This window comes from Ambystoma mexicanum, chromosome 4p (genome assembly GCF_040938575.1).
Source record: "Ambystoma mexicanum isolate Mex_15411 chromosome 4p, UKY_AmexF1_1, whole genome shotgun sequence".
In the NCBI taxonomy this organism is placed as follows: Eukaryota; Metazoa; Chordata; class Amphibia; order Caudata; family Ambystomatidae; genus Ambystoma; species Ambystoma mexicanum.
The window spans coordinates 127,625,831-127,646,961 of NC_090927.1; the positions used below are offsets into that span (position 1 = coordinate 127,625,831).

At 48.5% G+C, this 21,131-nt stretch overlaps 1 protein-coding gene across 6 annotated transcripts in view; it reads right to left on the minus strand.

Moving 5' to 3' along the window:
- Positions 1–21,131, minus strand: part of DPYSL5 (dihydropyrimidinase like 5) — a 531,970-nt gene that overhangs the window by 231,813 nt on the left and 279,026 nt on the right. Inside the window, exon 1 of one of the 6 annotated variants that reach the window (XM_069605554.1) lies at positions 13,979–14,169. The exons of the other annotated variants lie outside the window; for them this stretch is intronic. Within the exon in view, the coding sequence (XP_069461655.1) occupies positions 13,979–14,083 (105 nt within the window). The 5' untranslated portion in view covers positions 14,084–14,169. Of the gene's footprint in view, positions 1–13,978; positions 14,170–21,131 lie in introns of those variants that run through there. 6 annotated transcript variants of the gene reach the window in all.

Sequence of the window (21,131 nt, forward strand, 5' to 3'; positions counted from 1 at the left end):
ACGGCGCATCGCTCAGGAAAGTCAAGTGGATTTTGCCAGCGCCATTCTGAAAACCAGTGAAGTAACTGGACGAACGCGCGCCCCTGCACCAGAAGCAGGTTGGAGAGTTCATCCTTCCAAACCATAAGGTGAGCTTAAACCGGGGTTTGGAGGAAGTTAGAGAGGAACGAAGGGGGAAAGGGGGGAGCTAGCACACTATTCTGCAGACTGTTAATCCCCTTTCTCATCTGCAGAAGGATATTCCTACGGGCCAGGCAAGCACGATTTGGAGGTCCTGTCCAATCGGTGTTCCGGGTCCTGCGCATCACGCTAGAAGAGGCCACAGCAATCCAGACTAGACCAGCGCCCCCGTGGGAACCAGGTGAGCGTTACAGAACGCGAAGCCTTCCTACAAATTCCCACCCAGGCGCTATGGAAACCTCAGAAACTGACCAGTTGGCCCAATTACTGGGGGAATTATGGGCCGAAGTACACGCTGCTCGTCAAGACACTAGTGCCCTCAGGAGGGAAGTGATTGTAATAAAGGATAGAGCTGATGACCTGGCTAGACAGCTTTTGCAAGGTCAAGCTGGACAAACTCCTTTACCCGGTTCCGGGGGCAACCCCGCTCCTGTGGTTTCCAGTAACCCGGTGCAGATTAATCTACCTGGAAACATGCCGCTGGCCCCACCTGAACGCTTTGCTGGGAACCCCAAACGATTCGCCGTATTCATGAATCAGTGTCGTTTGCACTTCCTATGCAGACCTGTGGCCTTCCCTAATGATCAGACCAAGGTAGCCTTTGTGTTGTAATATCTCAGCGGCTGTGCTGCCGATTGGTCAGTCCCACTGGTAACTCAAGATGACCCGATTCTTCGTGATTTTCAAGGATTTCAAACAAGCATGGAAAGGTTATTTGCTCGACACTCCCAGGGACAGGCTCTGGATGACGAACTTCTATCTCTGCGACAGGGCAATCAAGACCTTCTTTCCTACATTGCAACCTTCAATAGACTAATTGTGGAAACTGGTTGGCCAGAGGATAAAAGAATCACGTTATTCTATCGAGGCCTACGCGGAGAACTTAAAGATGTCCTGGCACAAGTTGTAAATCCGCCCCAAGAATGCACTGAATATATAGACTTAGTGGTCCAATTGGATCACAGGCTGCAAAACAGAAAAGCAGATCGGTCCAAGTTTGAAACCCGGGTGTTGGCCAAGACCCACGCTAAACCCAAGGGGGCTGATGACTCGGAGCCTATGCAAATCGGAGGGGTTAAAGGACCCCTAACTCAAAAAGAACGGGAAAGAAGACGACAGATGCAATTATGCCTTTATTGTGGGTTCTCTGGACACTTTCTACGAGATTGCCCGGTTAAGCCGTCCAAGAAGGTGGTAGGAGCCGCTGATAAAATCCATGGAAACTCTGTATCGGGAAACGACCACGCCCGGCAAGCGTATGGGTCCGCTTGCCGAGCTTGAAAACGAACTCTCAGACCTCGCATTTCATTGTGCCAATGGTCCTCGTAGATCTGGAACAGCCTAAACGGTTGCATGCTATAAAGGCATACATCGATAGCGGGGCTATAGGAAACTATGTGGATCGAGAATTGGTCTCTAGGATAAACCTCCCTCTGCGTCCTAAAACCGACAAAGATGTCATCACCACAGTAGATGGAACCGAAATTGCCTCTGGACCGGAAACACACTCCACAGCTGAGGTGACACTTGTAGGTCCGGATGGCCATCGGGAGGCAGTTGTGTTTGATGTAATCAAGGCTCCACAGTTTCAGCTTATTCTCAGAATCCCTTGGTTAGAGACACATAATCCTCGAATTGATTGGCGAGCGAAGAGAATAACCTTCCCGGATTGTGCACAAACCTGCTACCCAGAAAATCCAAAGATTAATCTAGCATCAGTAACCTCTGTCCCCGTGCAACTACCTCCAGAGTACCAAGACTTTCAGGACGTCTTCCAAAAGGAACAGGCCAACACGTTACCTCCCCACAGATCATACGATTGCCAAATCGATCTGGTGCCCGGTGCACAACCCCCTTGTAGCAGGATTTAGGCCCTTACTGAACCAGAGAATCTGCATTTGAGACAATATTTAGATCAATACCTCGCCAATGGTTTCATTCGCCCGTCAAAGTCCCCGGCATCCTCAGCTTTGTTCTTCGTGCCTAAAAAAGAAGGCGACCTTAGAACTTGTATCGATTACCGCGCATTGAACCAGATAACAGTTAAAAATCGTTACCCTCTGCCTCTGATCCCTGAACTCCTTGACCAGGTGAAGGACGCTTGCGTATACACCAAGTTAGATCTCCGGTGGGCTTAGCATCTGGTACGAGTAAAAGAAGGCGACGAATGGAAAACGGCCTTCCGTACAAAATATGGACTATTCGAATACCAGGTGATGCCTTTCGGGTTGTGCAACGCGCCTGCAGCCTTCCAATTCTTCATGAACGATGTCCGTCGGGAACTCATCGATGTCTGTGTTGTCGTGTATATCGATGGCATTCTTGTGTACTCCTCTTCGGAATCTGATCACAGAAAGCATGTCAGGGCCATCCTAGAGAAACTGCGCCAGCACAAACTGTTTGCCAAGCTGGCAAAATGTGTTTTCCATACCACCGAGGTTGAGTTTCTCGGATTCATCCTGACACCTAAAGGGGTCCGAATGGATTCACGGAAAGTGGATGCCATCCTCAAATGGCCATCATCTAGTTCGGTGAAAGGTGTCCAAAGCATGCTTGGTTTTGCCAACTTTTATCGCAGGTTTATCCCGGAGTTTTCACGTGTGGTGCAACCCATCACTGCACTCTTGCGAAAAAATAAACGTTTTGAATGGACCGAGGAAGCCGAACAGGCCTTTCAGGAGTTGAAAGCTAAGTTCACGTCTGCACCTATTTTGAAGCACCCACGTCCCGATCTCCCATATATAGTCGAAACCGACGCATCCAGCTTAGCCATGGGAGCTGTCCTGTCTCAGAGAGACCCCGAAACCAACCAACTGCACCCCGTAGCATTTTGGTCCAGAAAGTTCTCGCCGCCGGAGATAAATTATGCGATCACTGATAAGGAACTATTAGCCATTAAGTCCGCCTTTAAGGCTTGGCGGCATTATCTCCTCGGCACCCGGCATGCCATCACCGTGATCACTGATCACCAAAATTTACAATATTTAAAAACTGCCATGGCTCAATCGTCTTGACAGCTCCGATGGGCTTTGTTCTTTGCTGAGTTTGATTTTGTAATCACCTACCGCCCCGGCTATAAGAATGGTAAGGCGGACGCTCTATCCCGAATTGGAATGGAAGAAATAGACACAAACTCAGAACCTGTGCCGATAATTCCCGAACAAAGAATTTTGGGGATAACCACTTTACAAACCCTTGAAGACATTCAAGCATGAGTGAAACAATTCCTGGACTCTTCAGCCTTGCAGGATTGGATCAAATGGGGGTCTAACTTTTCAGTCAAGGATGGCTTACCTTACTTCCAAGGACGCTTATTTTTGCCAGAAAAGGAATTGCAAGAACTGGTTATTTCCCGTCATCATGATACCCTGATGGAAGGACATCCTGGCATTGTCAAAACAGAGGAAAAGGTTAAACGACAATTCTGGTGGCCTTCCTGGCGAAAGGATATTAAATCTTTTGTGATGTCCTGTGGAGTTTGTGCCCAAAACAAAGGTCAAAAGACAAGACCCACCGGTCTTCTTCAGCCCTTAGACATTCCACCAGCACCTTGGCACACCCTGTCACTAGACTTTATCACGGACCTGCCCTCTTGTAATGGTTACAATACTATTCTGGTCGTGGTGGATTTATTTTCCAAAATGGCCCACTTTATTCCATTGAAAGGATTACCTTTAGCCTTTGTTCTTGCCAAGGAATTCCTCGAAAATATCATCCATTTGCATGGATTCCCGTCCATACTAGTCTCCGATCGGGGAAGCCAGTTTATTTCTCATTTTTGGAAAAAGTGTTGTCAACTGGCACAAATCGACGTAAGACTCTCGACCAGCCACCACCCACAGACCGATGGTCAGACGGAGAGAACGAACCAGACCCTTGAACAATATCTACGATGTATGTTGCACCAATCGGAGGGTAATTGGAAGGACATTTTATGGGTGGCTGAATATGCATACAATAACTCGATACACTCTGGAACTGGTCAGAGCCCCTTTTATACGCTATATGGACATCACCCTCATACTTCAGACTTGGACTCACCTCTGAGCCTTGAAATGCCTGCAGTGGACCATTTGCATTCTACGATTACTCAAGCCTTCAAGGATGCAACTGCACATTTGCAACATGCGAAAGGGAAATACAAAAAGAATGCGGATCTGCATCGAAGAGAGGCGCCTCCATACCAAATAGGGGATCAAGTATGGTTGGCTACCAAACACCTATCACTCAAGGGGCCTCGAACTTTTAATCCAAGGTATTTAGGCCCTTACTCGATCAAAGCTATAATCAACCCAGTGGCAGTCAAGCTCGATCTACCAGCTAACATGCGGATTCACCCCGTTTTTCATGTGTCACTTTTGAAACCAGTGCACCCAGGAACCAGATTAACAAAGCCACCAGAACCGATTCAGATAGATGGGGAGCCAGAATTCGAGGTGAAGAACATTTTGGATTCTAAGATCTCAAAATCAAAACTTTTCTATCTAATTGATTGGAAAGGGTACGGGCCTCAGGAAAGGTCTTGGGAACCCAGTGATCACGTACATGCACCTCGGCTGGTAAAAAGGTTCCATCGGAATTTCCCAAACAAACCGAAACCTCCAGAAGGAACGACCTTGGGAGGGGCCTTGGGGGGGAGTGCTGTCATGATGCCTACCCCCGGAGCACCAGGCCAGGCCTAGCACCCCCGGAAGCAGGTATCATGCCCTCGGGTAAAAGCCCAGCGGCCCCTTATAGGGGCTCTTTGGACTCAGTCCTGGCGCCTTTGGCGCCAGGCTCATGTTGGACATCAGTCCTGGCGCCATAGGCGCCAGGCTCATAAAGGGAGGTGTTTTGTGCACTTACCTGATGCAGACCATGCTGCACGCTTCAGGCCTCCCTGAGACCTGAAAGGGACTATTTTTTCATAGGGACTATTCTTTCACTCGGGCGTGGCCAGGGAAGGATACATACCTAGTTGGGGAAGGATACATACCTGGGACTTCTTTGGAGGCTATTTAAGCCACGCCCAGACAGCAGCTCATGCTTCGCGTTGGTCTGCTTCCTGCAGCTTAACGCTCACCGTGTCTGCTCCTGCTCCTGGACTCCAGCCACGCCCGCCTCGAACCTGGAAGACCTGCAAGGAAGGAAGAGAAGAGAAAGGTGAAAACCAAGGACTATTTCAAACTTCTTACCTGCATCCGGAATCTTCTCGCCAGCATCCCTGAAGAAAGACTTCCATTTAAAAGCATCGCGTTGCTCGCTGCAGCGCCACGCTTCACTCACCTGTCCTCGAGACATCTCCCGGCTCCATATCGGCTGTCAGCATCGGACGTCACATCTCTGCACCTAGGGGAGAGAGGAAGAAACAAAAGGTGAGCAGAAGGAACACAGAAGGAAAGCCTGATTAACAGCATAATACTTACCGGCTTTTCTTCCACATTTCGGGTCGGCGCCGCCCCGTTGGCAGGTACCGTACCCCGGCCCCTATGGGGAAAGGACAAGAGACATTTCTGGGGAATGATAAGGACATTTAGAGGGATCGCCCTCATAACTACTCACCTCAGCAGTTTAACCCCTCGACGCATCGCCTTCATTCTGCACCTGAAATAAAGGACAGATCAAAGGTTAGAAAGACAACATAAAGGGGGCCTCACTTGAACTTTGAACTTTCATACTTACGGCGCATCGCTCAGGAAAGTCAAGTGGATTTTGCCAGCGCCATTCTGAAAACCAGTGAAGTAACTGGACGAACGCGCGCCCCTGCACCAGAAGCAGGATGGAGAGTTCATCCTTCCAAACCATAAGGTGAGCTTAAACCGGGGTTTGGAGGAAGTTAGAGAGGAACGAAGGGGGAAAGGGGGGAGCTAGCACACTATTCTGCAGACTGTTAATCCCCTTTCTCATCTGCAGAAGGATATTCCTACGGGCCAGGCAAGCACGATTTGGAGGTCCTGTCCAATCGGTGTTCCGGGTCCTGCGCATCATGCTAGAAGAGGCCACAGCAATCCAGACTAGACCAGCGCCCCCGTGGGAACCAGGTGAGTGTTACATTTGGTGAGAAGGCTGTTTTCTGCCTGGGTCAGTTGCAAATCTGGATTTCTTTTAAACCCTCCTCTGTCTCCTGCTGCGGTTTTGGGCCCTCCATTGAGGGAGGTTGTAGTAGGGCATCTGTTGCAACAGTGGGGGAGGGGGGAGCAGAATCCGCCTCTGGGACCCCCTTCCCCTAAAAAAGGCATCATCAGGGGTTGCTGAAATTGCCCTCGGGGGCATATCTTCCTCTGGTCGGAGGCTGAAGAATCCTGTATTGTGTTTCGGAGATACCCGGAGCTCTCCCGCATCAATATTCAAGGTGGGGAGAATCACCAGCCGCTGTGGTACCGTCCTTGGCTCCAGGACCAAAGCAGCATCAGTGAATCAACACAGCCGGTGAGTTGGCGAGACCGATACAAACCGGTCTGTGTTGAAGCCAAGGTTGCAAGCAACAACATTGCATGGCGAGCACTGGAACAAACGTTGTTAAAATGTGTGTGATGAGAAACGCAAGTAAAATAGAACAGCTGATGAGTGATTGACCTTTAAAAACAAGATACAATACCTTTGACAGAGTGGTCTGGCACCACTTGGGTGCTCAATCGAAGGTCTCTGTAAGGTATCCAGCTGAGAGGTGGCAAAAGTGAACTGAGAAAAAGGTTATATCAAGAAGAGAACGAGTAATTGTGAATCAAAGTGGTCCTGCGACGAGTCAAGCTAAATCCTGCTTGCAGTCGAAAGTCTTTGATTTTGATGAAGTAGAGCAATTTGGTCTGAGCCCGGCGGAGGGAGGCCAATTGAGGGTTTTGTGTTAAAGTGGGGATGAGCCTGGCGGAGGGGGACCCGGGGTGAACTGTAAATCACCCGAGAAGTTGTATATGTGAAATCCTAAGATGAAATGAACTTTAATGTTTGTCGTGTTGCATCAGGCCCTCTGAAATAAGAGACTTTGAATGGCAAAGAGACTTTGGCACAGGAAGCCCTGATGTTGAGGTTTTGAACTGCATCCTCGTGCTAGAGAAGCAAGAGACTGTGCTAAGCTCGAGTGTGCCACCTTGTCCCGTGCTGAAAACGTGGGGAAGGGAAGCCAACTGCTTGAATATCCTGACATATCATTTCCTAAAGACTTTTCTTTTGCATAACAATGTTTCCCACTTTATGTTTAAAGGTAAATTTTGGCAATATTTTTTTTTTTATTTTTTTTTTTTTATTGACAATAGTTTAGAAAAAGAAAACAAACTTTTTTTGTCATCACCTGTTTTAAACAGATGAAAAAAAGAAAACCCTTCTGGCACTTAAGGCTGTTGTTCATTTGATATGATCATGTCCATGAAGTTAATAATTGCACAAGTTAATTGAACGTTAATTCCAGACAAAAGATAACTCCACCATTCAGCCATATTGTCATTTTTCGGAGCAAACTGACCCAAATGCAAAGAGTGTTGACTCACGACCCTAGAGCACTCAGTCGCCAAGTGCTTTAGGGATTCCACGGCATTCAAACAAAATCGACATTGATTTGACTTTGTGTTTGGATCTTTTTGCCTCATCAGCACTTCGTTTGTTCTATAGAGGTTCAGACGAAATCGTATGAATTGATCACGATGGTATATTGTGGGAAATCTGGACAAATATTTCGGAAGTTCGTCCATTTTGTGTGTTGAAGTGCCCAAATCAATTGCAGTGGCCAACTTCCCTCGATTCTCAATGCTCAGAATCCAGCTCCACTGCCAGAGCTATTTATTAGCAATTTGTGGCATTTGTACAACTTGTAACATGGATACACCAGCTTCACTTAATAGCAACAGCAGTTTTTTTTCCCAAATGTTCAAAAGGGTTGCAGATAAGTCTTTACTCTTTGCATTTAAAATCAGGTAAGGCTTTGTTCCGGGGGTCGAGGGCATTTTGCGCAAAGCAGAAATTGATTTCCAGAGCACTGTAGTATACATGGAAACCAAAAAAAGTTCATGACGAAGCGCAACGACCGGAACATTTTGTGGCAGATTAAGCACCTTGCGCCAAAATTTCGCCTCAAATTGGGACCAAAAGCCAGCATCGATGTTCCAGCCGTCTTCACTTCCAAAGGATATGGCAGGGATCACTTTTTGAAGATAGAAAGTTTTTACCGGTAACAGTGTAAACTTACCATACATTCTGTGAAGTTTGGCAGCTTGAAGCGCAAACATCCACATTCGAGATGACACATCGTGCATCCAACTCCACCGTATTGAGGTATTAAATATTACGCAGAGGTAACAAATGCTGTCAGTCTGTGATACTACCTCGTTGTTTACCCTCCACTTGAAGATTTTCTTTCTTTGTCGAGTTTTTGGGCCCAAGGCAATTATTTTAGATTTTTTCACATTTTTTGCCAAAAAATGTGTGTCCAAATAATTTTGTAATGCTGACAATAGTCTTTGGAGCCCAATTTCTGTAGAGTCGAGTAGAACCACGTCCTCGGCATAGATGACACAAATTAGCGGCTGACCGTTGACCTTTGGCGGGAAAGCCTTAGCTTCATGTAGAGCTACAGGAAGATCGAAAGAGTTTAAACAACAGTACTGCCAACAGGCAGCCCTGTTTTACCCCTCTGAGCGTTTTTATTTCATAAATTAGCTCACTTGAGCATTCAGCCGTACACAGATCGTTGTTTTTGAGTACAAGGACATCAATGGTTGGATCAGTTCTTCTGGACAACTCCAGTTTTTCAATTTAGTCCAAAGGCGCTGCCGGTTGACACTATCAAACGCCTGTTTTAAATCTACAAACGCAAGAAATAACCGTTTCTTGCGTTTTAGGGCGTCGAGTTTGGCCAAATTTAGTAGAATCAAATTTAACTCTACTCCAACACCTTTTGTAAAGCCGGTTTGCCTTATGTTCACTAAATTCGAATCCTCAGCCCATGTTGCGAGCTTTTGTTGAAGAAAAGTTGCAAACATTTTACCCATCGTATTCAATAGCGCTATTGGGCGGAAGTTTGACGGGTCCTCTCGATTGCCTTTTTTGAACACTGGCACTACCACCACACTTTTCCAGGAATTACTTTTGTAGCCGCTATCCTCTCTAATAAGATTTTGTTGAATAGTGCCCACTCTTCTTTATTGGTTTTTAGCATCATGTTTGAGATTCCATCGGGGCTGGCAGCCCTTGAGTTTTTCAGAACTTGTCTTACTTTTTCTATGTCATTTACTGTTTCAGTGACATTCCAATTGCTTAAATTCGACTCTGAGATAGAACTTTCATCGTGTCCATGTGAGTCAAAGACCGCTGTAAAATGTTTCACCCGTTTTGCTGCATTTACTCCGTTAGATAGCGCAAAAACTTGCTTTTATGGCCGGTGTTAAAGATCTCCCATATGTTTCTACTGTCTTTTTGTATGATCAGACGTAACATTGTTTCGCCTTGATTTTGCTCACGAATTGAGTTAAATGATCTGATCCAGTTGCGATAATGTAGACAACGCTTCTTCAGTAGGAAATTTTTATTAGCGTCTTTGCTTTTCCTTATAATTCGTAGATCTTTTTGTAGCAGTTTTTTTTGCTTCCCATACTTCAGAGCTGCACTGATGATTGTGATTAACAGCTGCAACCTTGTTCTTATGCAAACTATTTGTGAACAGCATAAGCAATGGAACGTAATCAGACTGGGTGGTCGTTAGATCTTGTTTTGTGAACTCGGCGGTCAACGTCTTGATTTGTTTACTATTTAACCGAAGTCTGTGCATGCCACTGTTGATGTTTAAATCTGTTTCAAAACGTAAAGGAGTTTTAGTAAACAACCAGTCCCAGTATAACACCAAAGTGTCATGATCGCTTTTTTGCGTCTTCCTGGTTGTTAATCCAGTAATGAATCAGTGTAGATTTTTTCATACCCATATATAATCGAGAGTCTTTTTCAGGTCGCCACGATGCCTGGTGTCGGCGGCGGGGATATCTCCCTTTGTACAGCCATTTAGCATTGCGCATTGGCGTAGAGCAAGTTCATATTCCCATTTTTTACCACGATCTGCCCATTCACTAGGAATTTTAGAGTCGTCGGCCAATGGTCTCTCAGTTGAATTATCAAACCAGGAATAATTCAAGTCTCCACATACTAATATGAATGGATCTTCGAAAGCTTGAAGACAATCATCAATCTGAGCAGTTATCGATGTCAAATAAACAGCGTCACCAATCATTGCTGGATTCCAGTATGTGTTTATGATCATGAGTTGTTTTTTCTTTGCAGCGCCAGAATCAACACTTCGTAAAATTGAGACTTGAACAAACAAGTTCGGATTTAATGAATTTAGCACCTCCCAACCACAAGAGTTCTTAATCATCGTGATTAGACCTGAGAAGGGCCGACCAAATACGTTTTTTCCTACTACATTTAAAAGGACTGTATAACCATCACAACTTGGGATTTCACGCAACCATGATTCTTGCAAACAGATTATCAAGTTTGTAGTCTCCAATGGGCTGGCTTCTTGAAACAGATGGACAAAGCCTCTTGTATCCCAAGATGTTAATAACTGTGTCGAAAGGAAATGAGCTGGTTATTACTTCTTTGCGACCAAACATTTGCATGGACACTGTGTGGCCCTGATGGCTTCGACTTTAAGTCTGCCGGGACATTTGAATTTTGTTTTAAATGCTTCCACAATGTGTCTTTTTTCTGCTCAAAGGTGGATACATTCTGGTGGTTCAATGCGTCCGAACCCTGAGAAGTTAGATGATCATCATTCCAGACCAGATCGAATCCGAAAAACAATAACTCTTCTTTGGCATCCATTAATGGTTTTACCAAGGCCTTGGATTTCAAATGTAAAATTACCCAATCAGATCTTAATTCTGTTTTATATTCAACTATGGCTATGTCATTAGATCTTATATTAAAAAGCGCCGGAAGTGTGTGGAGCAAGTTCATGACATTAGAACGATTCAAGTTTACCCCGTTCTTTTCCTCCTAGATGTTTTCTAGCTCAACTTTCCACGTACGAGAGATAGTGGGCCCGAGTGAAGACTTACCAACCTCGGGACCACGTTGAATGAGGTTATATTTTTGGGCAGAAGTGTGTTTCGGGTTTAACTTTGACACAATATTGTCCGTTCTTATCCAAATTTTCTTTTGTGGAACATTTTCATGTCCGGTTAGAGCCGCAGTTACAGTTTTTGTTTCTTTTCTTCTGCCATTTTGCAGCCCAACCTGGTGTGTTGAGTTGTCAGGGATGGACTTCTGGACTTTGTCTTGGATATTATCGATCATAGCCTCAATGATACCTTCAGAAGACAGGACAGCATCCTTGTCCTCTATTGAGTAAGTTGAAAGGTTACACAAATCTGTTGAGGAGTGGACACTTGAGTCAACAGACATCTCGGAGACCTCTCGTGATCTCTTTGCAAGATTTGCTGTGCTGGCATCAGCTGCCATTTGTGATGGCATTTTCCGTTTCAGATGTACGAACCCGACATCTGATCTGCTTTTAGTGGCAGGTGCAAGCCGCGGAGGCGTTGTCAAATTTCGGATGAACTTCTTGGCTTCGTTGGAACGTGCACGTTTGTTTGGCGGCCCTGCTTTGGCCTTTTTCTTCAGTTTGACTTGTTTCCCACACTCTGCAGCACCAGATAATGTGGCCGATTTTATAGATTTAGCTGTTCCTGAAAATATTCCAAATGAAACTTTAGGAGCACCAACAACGTTGTCCTGTAGTTGGATACCAGAGGTCTTTAAAACAGACTCCGGTTGGACATCCGCGTTTGGGTGTTTCTGCGATGAATCTACTTCGATGGGCTGTTCATGCATGCCCACTACAGATTTCACAGTTGGTTGAACCACAACGGATTCCGGTTCAGGGCTTCAATGTGTCACTTATTTGAGCCTTTGTTACGTCTAATGGGCCTTCGCTGTCCGGGGCAATTGCTGCACAAACCACAGGTATAACATTACTACCAAGAGCGCTTTGAGGGCCATTTGCATTTCTTGATGGATTAGCGTGAGCTCCAGTTGGCTTTTCTAAGTTCTCGGAAATGCAGGGACAGAAGTTACTCTTGGAGCAACAAAATGGATGCACAGGTGCGTTGTGTCTTATCCCCTTGACACACTCAAGAACAGCGTCACTAAGCTCACCTTTATCATGCATTTCCTGCTTGGTTATCTCGTTCAAGCGCGACTGCCATTGCCATGAGGCCACTGCTTCATAGTCAAGTCTGTGTCCTAAATGTTCATTGTGTTTTTCCAGCGCTAATAGCTTGTTGTTTGCCATCACCAGTAAAGCACTTTGGTCTCGTACAGCCTCATTCAGTGATTCATAGCGCTGCATGAAGGGTAGCAGCGCTATTGATGTGGCTGCAAGCACGTTATTGTGAATCTGAAGCCCAGCAGCTATTGATATGTTTCCTTTTCTGTTTGAAGTGTCTTCTGGAATCTTGTCAGAAGCACGTGAGGCGTAGTGAGAACGATGGTCAGTGTTTTCACATGACGTCTTTGAAGAGTCCGCCACATGTCCAAGCTCCTTTTCGATGTTGACAACGTCGTTGGTGATCTCTGACGCATCTAGATGTATAGGAGCCGGCGCTGGAGACATTCTGTTGCCGTAGGATTTTTTTCTGTTGGGCCTATTCGGATCCTTCTTTGTTGAGCTCAGTTGACGTCCATTTTCAGGCACGTTTGCATGTTTTTGGACAAAACTTGTGTTAAGCCGTTCCCTCATTTCAACGAAATCGGCTTTCAGCCGTTCAGTTAGCCGGGCTTTACGTGCGGCTACATAAAGACCCGTAAAAGGGGAGAGCAACATGTTAGACACGCTGGTTTTGTCTCGTGATAAATCATAGTGTGTTTCTTTATCAGCTGGGGTCTCAACATTTGCTTCTCCGACCTTGTGTGCAATTGAGATCGCAGATGCAGACTTTACGGATGGCACCAGAATGGATTTAATGCTGCACACCGAATTAGGCAAGCACCCGAGACTTGTGGCCACTTGAGTCGACCTTTCAGTCAAAGGTTGTGCTGCGCCAGCGAGAGTACCGCCAAAAGAAACATCATTAGTGACTGCGTTGGCGACCATGGCTAGCGGCATTTGTAAGAGATCTGAGTCAGTTATGTTAAAGGCGAAGGGAACCTCGGACGCATCCAAATATATCGAAGACAAAGGCGATCTCCTCACATTCGGAAGTAAAGCTGCCAAATGTTGTTCCGAGTCAATGGGCCTCATTACAGGTCGGGTGGTCCGGAATTAACAGAGGCGGTAAACCCGCCGCCACTGTTAATTCCGGACCGCCCGATCCCGAGTCCTGCAGGCGGGAGGTGATCTTCCTGCCAGGTCTGACCTGGCGGGTTGAACACCTGCCGCCTGCAGGCGGACGAGGAAACACCAGCACCATCACGAGATGGCGCCAGTGTGTCCACTTCCCCATTCCCATTGAGTCCCATGGGACTCAATGGGAATGGGATTAACCGAATTCCGCCTCCGGAATTCCCGGGACACCAGGGTCGTAATGCCCTGGTATTTCCAAGAGTCACAGAGCCGGAATGGTAATACGAGTCCGGCGGTAACCAGGCGGTTTTACCGCCGCGGTTACCGCCGGACTCGTAATGAGGCCCAATGTCTTTAAGTTGCGGGTATGCCTGCTTAGAGTGGGTCGTGCTAACCGCTCACACAAACTCAGTTGGGTTTTCTACGTATAGGGAAAGCACAGTTGCAGCCATGTCGGCCAAAGACGGTATGCAACTAACACCCACCGCCAGCTTTTCAAAAAATCGGTGCACATGATATCAGCTCACTGTCAGTAAGACGCAATGTGCTTACCTTATGCTTTGTGAGCTTTGCAGGCTTTGGCAGTGATCGCTGAAGCTGGAGAAGTCTGTCACGAGTTTGGGGACCGACCGCCATGGCAGCGGGCTGTGAATCCATCCAGCGCCGGAAATCGGATTATAAAGGCAGTCTTAACAATTAAAGATACAGGCACTCCAGCACCAAAGTAAACGTTGCTGCAGCTCCTCAGTAAAAACAGCTCCACACAGTAACAGAATCTGGGGCTGACTGAACTCAGCTCCGAACTCGGCGCCGGAAATCGGATTATAAAGGCAGTCTTAACAATTAAAGAGACAGGCACTCCGGCACCAAAATAAACGTTGCTGCAGCTCCTCAGTAAAAACAGCTCCACACAGTAACAGTTTTAGTTTAGGCCCTTTTGCTTTGACAAGACACCACTAGGACTGGGTTATTATTATTTGATGGTCATAGCTGATCATCTGTCATCTGATGGTCATCTGTAGATTTAGGATTAGAAAAGCTTTTTTTCAAACCCAACTGAAGTCCAATAAACACCCTTGAACTGTGGTCACTTGTGCCTGTCTTACTGTTTGATACCATGCCTTCCTTACAGTACCAGGCTCTCTCTTGATCAGTCACCCTTGCACTGACTCCGGGCCCACCACGCACTTAGGGGCTGTAACTGTAACCCTACAGTCCCTTGTTCCCCTTACACTTCTCGTTCTCGCACTTGCATGATCGGAATGGCACAAGGCCTAGTAGGATCGTTTGTCTTGTCCTCCCTCTGTCTTCCCTCCCTTGTCTTGTCGCGCCGAGAAACACTTGTGTACATGCGCGTTATAAATGACTTATCATATCACATCACTCCAAGTGCTAGTCTTCCTCGTCACAGGTTTGCACAGGGAGGTGGCCCCACATCACTGTGCAAGGACTGTGACGAGGGCGATGGGTGAGGGGGTCACACTTACTAGAATGCAGAGTGAAGCGGCTGAGGTCAAGCCAGTGGTGGAAACGGGGCGAGCAGAGGGTTAAACCTGGACTGAGGGAGCGTCCCCTTATGCGAGCTTAACACACTGCTCCCGAAGACGCTGCTATTACGCCTAGGCAGCACCTCTCTGTGGGACACAAACTGCCTTTTGCCTCAATCCAGGAATAAAGGTCGGAGGCTAGTTAATCCTCAAGCACCACCCCAAAGTCTCATAATTGAGGTGTTTTGCGGGGTGGGCCAGGGGTCACTGCTCAGGTCATAAGTCATGAGATATTTTATTTTCAAGTGTTGCTGTGTGTAAAGGAAAGAGTGAGATGGTCTTGCAGTTCCCAGAGAGCAGCCCGGCATAGCTGAGCCCACTTAAAGTAGGTGCTGATGCAGAAGCCTTGGGCGCGGAGATTTCAGTGGGGCCTTAAGTGGGCCCGGGCGGCGTCCTGACAGGTTCCAAAAACTGTCATCTAGAAGCAGCAGCACACGTGCTCCTGTGCACGCATTCTCAGTCTGGAACCCGTGCTATGCAAACTATGGCCTCAGCGAAGCATCCCTCAAGCCGACCAGCCAAATCCTCGCATCCATAAACTGACACTGTGCAAAGAGGTCATATGGCTTGCGGTTTGCAAATATTTCACCGATGGGGTGGGAGGCTAGTGGGAATTGTATGCTCAGAAGGGTCGCAAGCTTGAATCACCATCGCATGCATATTTTAAATATACACTTGTATGGTCAGTCATATGCTGCCGAGATGGACTTTGATTTTATGCAAATTGCCATGTACCTACATTGGTGCTATTTGTCACACTCCGCTTTCTCGTAGGTGATTTATTCACAGAGAGGGGTGATTTGCTGACTGAATGAATTGTAGATATACTGAGTGAGAAAGTGATTAATTTAGCAACCCCAGAGAAATGTATTTCATATATTCAGACTGTATGCCAGCAATACCTCCTGAGACCAGGCTGAGGGGGCAGGGTTTCACAGTGCATTGTTTGGGCCAGGAAGTCCAATCACTATTCAGCCTATGACCCCCTGTTAGAGACCGCGCTGAATTCCCCATCCTACGTAAAGCACTGGACTCCATCACATTCTCTTTCGAGCATTGACTGTTGCCCCAAAGGGTAAGACTGAGCTACGATTAGGGGCAGGCGTGTGTCTGGAAGGCGGGGTCCTGTGAAGAGCTGCAGCACTGCCATGTGAACCACTTCCCTCCCCCAACACCAGCCCCATCCCAGCCCGTCTGGGCCCCACCGACCCCACCTGATGCCCATATCACCACGGCGCATAAAAGAGGCACGGATGCGAGAGCATTTAAGCTGCAGAGCAGCTGCCTGTTAAATAAAGCATGACGGGCAGAGGAGGCGACTGAGCGGATGCACAGCAGATCTCAACCCTTCCAGACACAGGCGAGACAGGCACCAGGGGCGAGACAGACACCAGGGGCGAGACAGACACCAGGGGAGAGACAGACACCAGAGGTGAAGCAGACACCAGGAGAGAGACGGACACGAGGGGGCGAGACAAACACCAGGGGGCGAGACAAACACCAGGGGCGAAACAGGCACCAGAGGCGAGACAGACATCAGGGGCGAGACAGACACCAGGGGAGAGACGGACACCAGAGGCGAGGCAGACACCAGGGGCTGAGACAGACACCAGAGGCGAGACAGGCATCAGGAGCGACACAGGCACCAGAGGTGAGGCAGACACCGGCGGGGAGGCAGACACCAGAGCCGAGACAGACACCAGGGGGCGAGACAAACACCAGGGGCGAGACCGACACCAGAGGTGAAACATACACCAGGAGAGAGACAGACACCAGGGGGCGAGACAGACACCGCTGGGCGAGGCAGACACCAACGTGCGAGACAGACACTAGAGGGCGAGACAGACACCGCGGGGCGAGGCAGACACCAGGGGGAGAGACAAACACCAGAGGGCGAGACAGACACCAGGGGAGAGACGGACACCAGAGGCGAGGCAGGCACCAGGGGCTGAGACAGACACCAGAATCTAGACAGACACCAGGGGGCCAGACAAACACCAGAGGGCGAGATAGACAGCAGAGGCGAGACAGGCACCAGGGGGCGAGACAGGCACCAGAGGGGAGACAGGCACCAGGGGCGAGACAGACACCAGGGGCGAGACAGACACCAGGGGCGAGACAGACACCAGAGGCGAGACAGGCGCCAGGGGCGAGACAGACACCAGGGGCGAGACAGACACCAGGGGAGAGACAGACACCAAGGGGCGAGATAGACAGCAGAGGCGAAACAGACACCAGGGGAGAGACAGACACCAGAGGCGAGGAAGATACCAGGGGCTGAGACAGACACCAGAGGCGAGACAGACAGCAGAGGCGAGACAGGCACCAGGGGCGAGACAGGCACCAGAGTTGAGGCAGACACCGGGGGGCGAGGCAGACACCAGAGCCAAGACAGACACCAGAGGCGAGACAGACACCATAGGTGAAACAGACACCAGGGGAGAGACAGACACCAAGGGAGAGAAAGACACAAGAGGTGAAAGCAGACACCAGGGAAGAGACAGGCACCAGGGGAGAGACAAACACCAGGGGGCGATATAGACAGAAGAGGCGAGACAAACACCAGGGGAGAGACAGACACCAGAGGCGAGGCAGACACCAGGGGCTGAGACAGACACCAGGATAGACAGGCATCAGGGGCGACACAGGAACCAAAGGTGAGGCAGACACCGGTGGGGAGGCAGACACCAGAGCCGAGACAGACACCAGGGGGCGAGACAAACACCAGGGAACGAAATGGACAGCAGAGGCGAGGCAGGCACCGGAGGTGAGACAGACACCAGAGGCGAGACAGACACCAGAGGTGAGACAGCCACCGGAGGTGAGACAGACACCAGAGGGGAGGAGACAGACATGATAGGGGAGACAGACACCAGAGGGGAGACAGGAACCAGAGACTTCAAGGAGGCAGTAGAACTAGTCAGGAAAGCAGGAAAAGGGGCATGGATGGCGAAAGCAGACATTAAATCTGCATTCCGGCTGTTGCCAGTCAACAGCAGATCTCAGAGGTGGTTGTGTATGCAGTGGGCGGGGGAATACTTCATCGACAAATGTCTCCCTATGGGTGCCCCATCTCATGTGCATATTTTGAGAGCTTAAGTTCATTTTTGCAGTGGGCGGTCACAGAAGAGATGAGGGAGGCCATGATGGTACATTACCTGGACGACTTTTTATTCATAGGGCCCAAAGGTAACACTGGATACATTTGTGGAGATAACGAGCGAGTGGGGTTTTCCGCTGGTGGGGGAGAAAACGATGGGCCCAACGCAGACTATCCAATTCCTAGGAATAGAAATTGACTCAATCAAAAGAAGGTGTCGGATCCCGGAGGACAAGGTGACGGATCTGCTGCAGACAATAAAGGAACTACAAGGAAGAAACAAAGTGACAGTGAGAGAATTGCAAGCGCTGGCAGGAAAGCTGAACTTCGCAGGAAGAGTCATACCACAGGGGAGGGTGTTCCAGAGAACCATTGAGCTAAAAACAAGATGGGCTACAATGGGGCACCACAGAGTCAGGCTAGGGGGAGGAATCAAGAGAGATCTGGAAGTGTGGGCAGAATTCCTGAGGTACTTCAATGGGTCAGTGATATGGCGCTCACCTGTAAATGAGGAAGGGAAAAGGGTGTTGTTCACCGATGCAGCAGGTGGCCCTGGATTTGGCGCAATACTGGGGAGACAGTGCTGTGCAGGCAAATGGCCAAAAACATGGCAGGTGGCGGAATGGACAAAAAACATAACGCTGCTGGAGCTCTTCCCAATATGGGTCGTGTTATGCGCATGGGGAGGAGAGCTAGGAAACAAGGAGTTGGCAGTATGGTCGGATAACATGGCTGTGGTGCACGTGTTAAATAAAGGAAGTGCGTCATGCATAATAGTGTTGGAATTAATGCGGGCAATCACTCTGGAAAGCCTAAAAATTAATACATGCATAAGAGCGAGGCACATCGCTGGGGAAGCAAACGTGGTGGCTGATGCAATCTCTCGCTTTCAGTGGGAGAGATTCAGGGAGCTGAGACCGGAGGCCGACAAGGAAAGAACGCCCATGCCGCGGAAGGCATGGGTCCCGTTGGAGGCACTGGAAAGGAAAGCACGTTTGGCTTCAAGGTCGACTCTAAAGAAGTGGGAGAAGCACGGAGAACGGAACGGGTCATTGACAAACTGACCAGGAACGCCCTAACGTACAAAACGGGTAAGCAGTACGAAAAGCATGTAAAAGATGTGTTGGTGGAAACAGGTGTGCAAGAGGTGGAAAAAATTTAAACCGAAAAAATGTGTGAATTTCTCGAAGGGGCATTTGCCAAATGGAAAAAGAAAAGCTGGGCGGCAGCGCACCTAGCGGCGGTGTCATATACCACAAAAGTGGTGGGCATACCGGACCCAACCAACAGCGCTAGAATAAAATATGCTATGAGAGGATGGGCTAAATTAGAGGGGAAGAAACCAGATAGCAGAAGGCCGGTGAACTTTGGGAAGTTGATAATTCTGTTAAAAGTGTTACGAGACACATGCAGCAGCACGTACGAAACCGCGCTGTTCAGGGCAGCATTTGCGCTGGCATATTACGGGGCTTTCAGGGTAGGGGAGCTGGTGGACAGTAATACGGTGGCAGGAGACGGCCTGGCAATTAGGAATATTAGTATGGGAAACAAGGGGATGTCTATAATGCTAAAAAAATCTAAAACAGACCAAACGGGGGGGGGAGAGCAATAGACCTCAATTGCATCAGAGAGAAGGACCACTGTCCCAGATGCATCACCCAAGAATTCCTAGATCTCCGACCAGAGGTCGACGGGGAGCTATTAATACATAAGGACGGCAGCGCACTCAGCAGGTACCAGTTTCAGGCGGTATCAAAACAGGCGGTGGCAAAAGCAGGATGGGATCCAGCTGAATTTGGAACACACTCATTCTTGATAGGGGCAGCAACCTCTGCATGGGTGGGGGCCTGGGAGCAAAGGGAGTGAAAGGGATTGGGGGATGGAAGTCGCAATGCTTTAAAAAATACATAAGGGAGGAACTGATATAAATGCTTATCTCCCCCGTTTCCATAGAGGCTGGACCCTACAAATCGGCATGGATAGTGGGGCACTCTTTCGTGACCCGGGCAGGCAGGTGGCTGGAGGAAGTGAAGCAAGGACTACATTTCAAAAACACAATTACATCCTGGTGGGGCCTCCCAGGGATGCACTGGGAGGACATTCACGACAGACTGTCGGACCTGATAGGTTTCAGGGACCCCCCCCGAGTACCTGGTTATATACCTCGAGGGGAACGACCTGGTGAGCACAAATAGGGGTAAATTACAGAGGAACATTTGCGAGTCGCTACATAGCATAGCCCACAGTTGGTGGAAAACCGAGATTTTCAAGTTGGAAATAATACCAAGAAGGGTCTGGTATGGGGCACAGAGGGGGCACGCAATCGAAATAGCCAGAACGAAACTAAATAAAATCAGCAGAAAAGTACTGCAGGAACACAGGTCTGCACTTCATAAAACATGGCTTACACCGGAGCAATCCGGATATGTTTCACCAGGATGGGGTACACCTATCAAGGAAGGGGATGTTTTTTTTTTTCCAACAACATTTTTAGGGCACTGCAGGAACGGGGTTGTAGGTAGGGTGCTTTTGGGGGGGACCTGAACGGGCGCGAATAACACCCGCTCAGGTGTGGCGGCATGTGCCCAGGAACAAAGGCCCAGGGATAACAAGGACTCAGGAGGAGCCTTGGGCAACTTCGGGACTGGACACAAGGTGCCCAAAAGCATATGGCAGTGTATTTATTTTGTTATGTTGTATTTTCTGTAAGAAAATAAAATGCTTACGGCCTACAACTTTTCCATACACATAAGTTGTCTGTGATTTATTACTTAGGTGGGGATCTGGTAAGAGGAGCAAAGCGAGCCCACACTACTCACCCTATGACCCAGGTCCCGGGCCGCATGAAATGCGGGACTATAGAGGGTCTGGGAGTTTAGGCGCAGGGTGGGGGCAAACGGCGCGAAAGCAGTAGGGAGGGGCGTCCGAACGGCGCCACAAGAAACAAAAGCCCAGGAAAGGGCAGGAAACAGCACCTGGGGAAGGTGCAAAATATAACAGCAAGGGGCCGGGGGAAACCCGGCCCCCAGGAAGGAACAAAAGGCCTGGGGTCTATAAG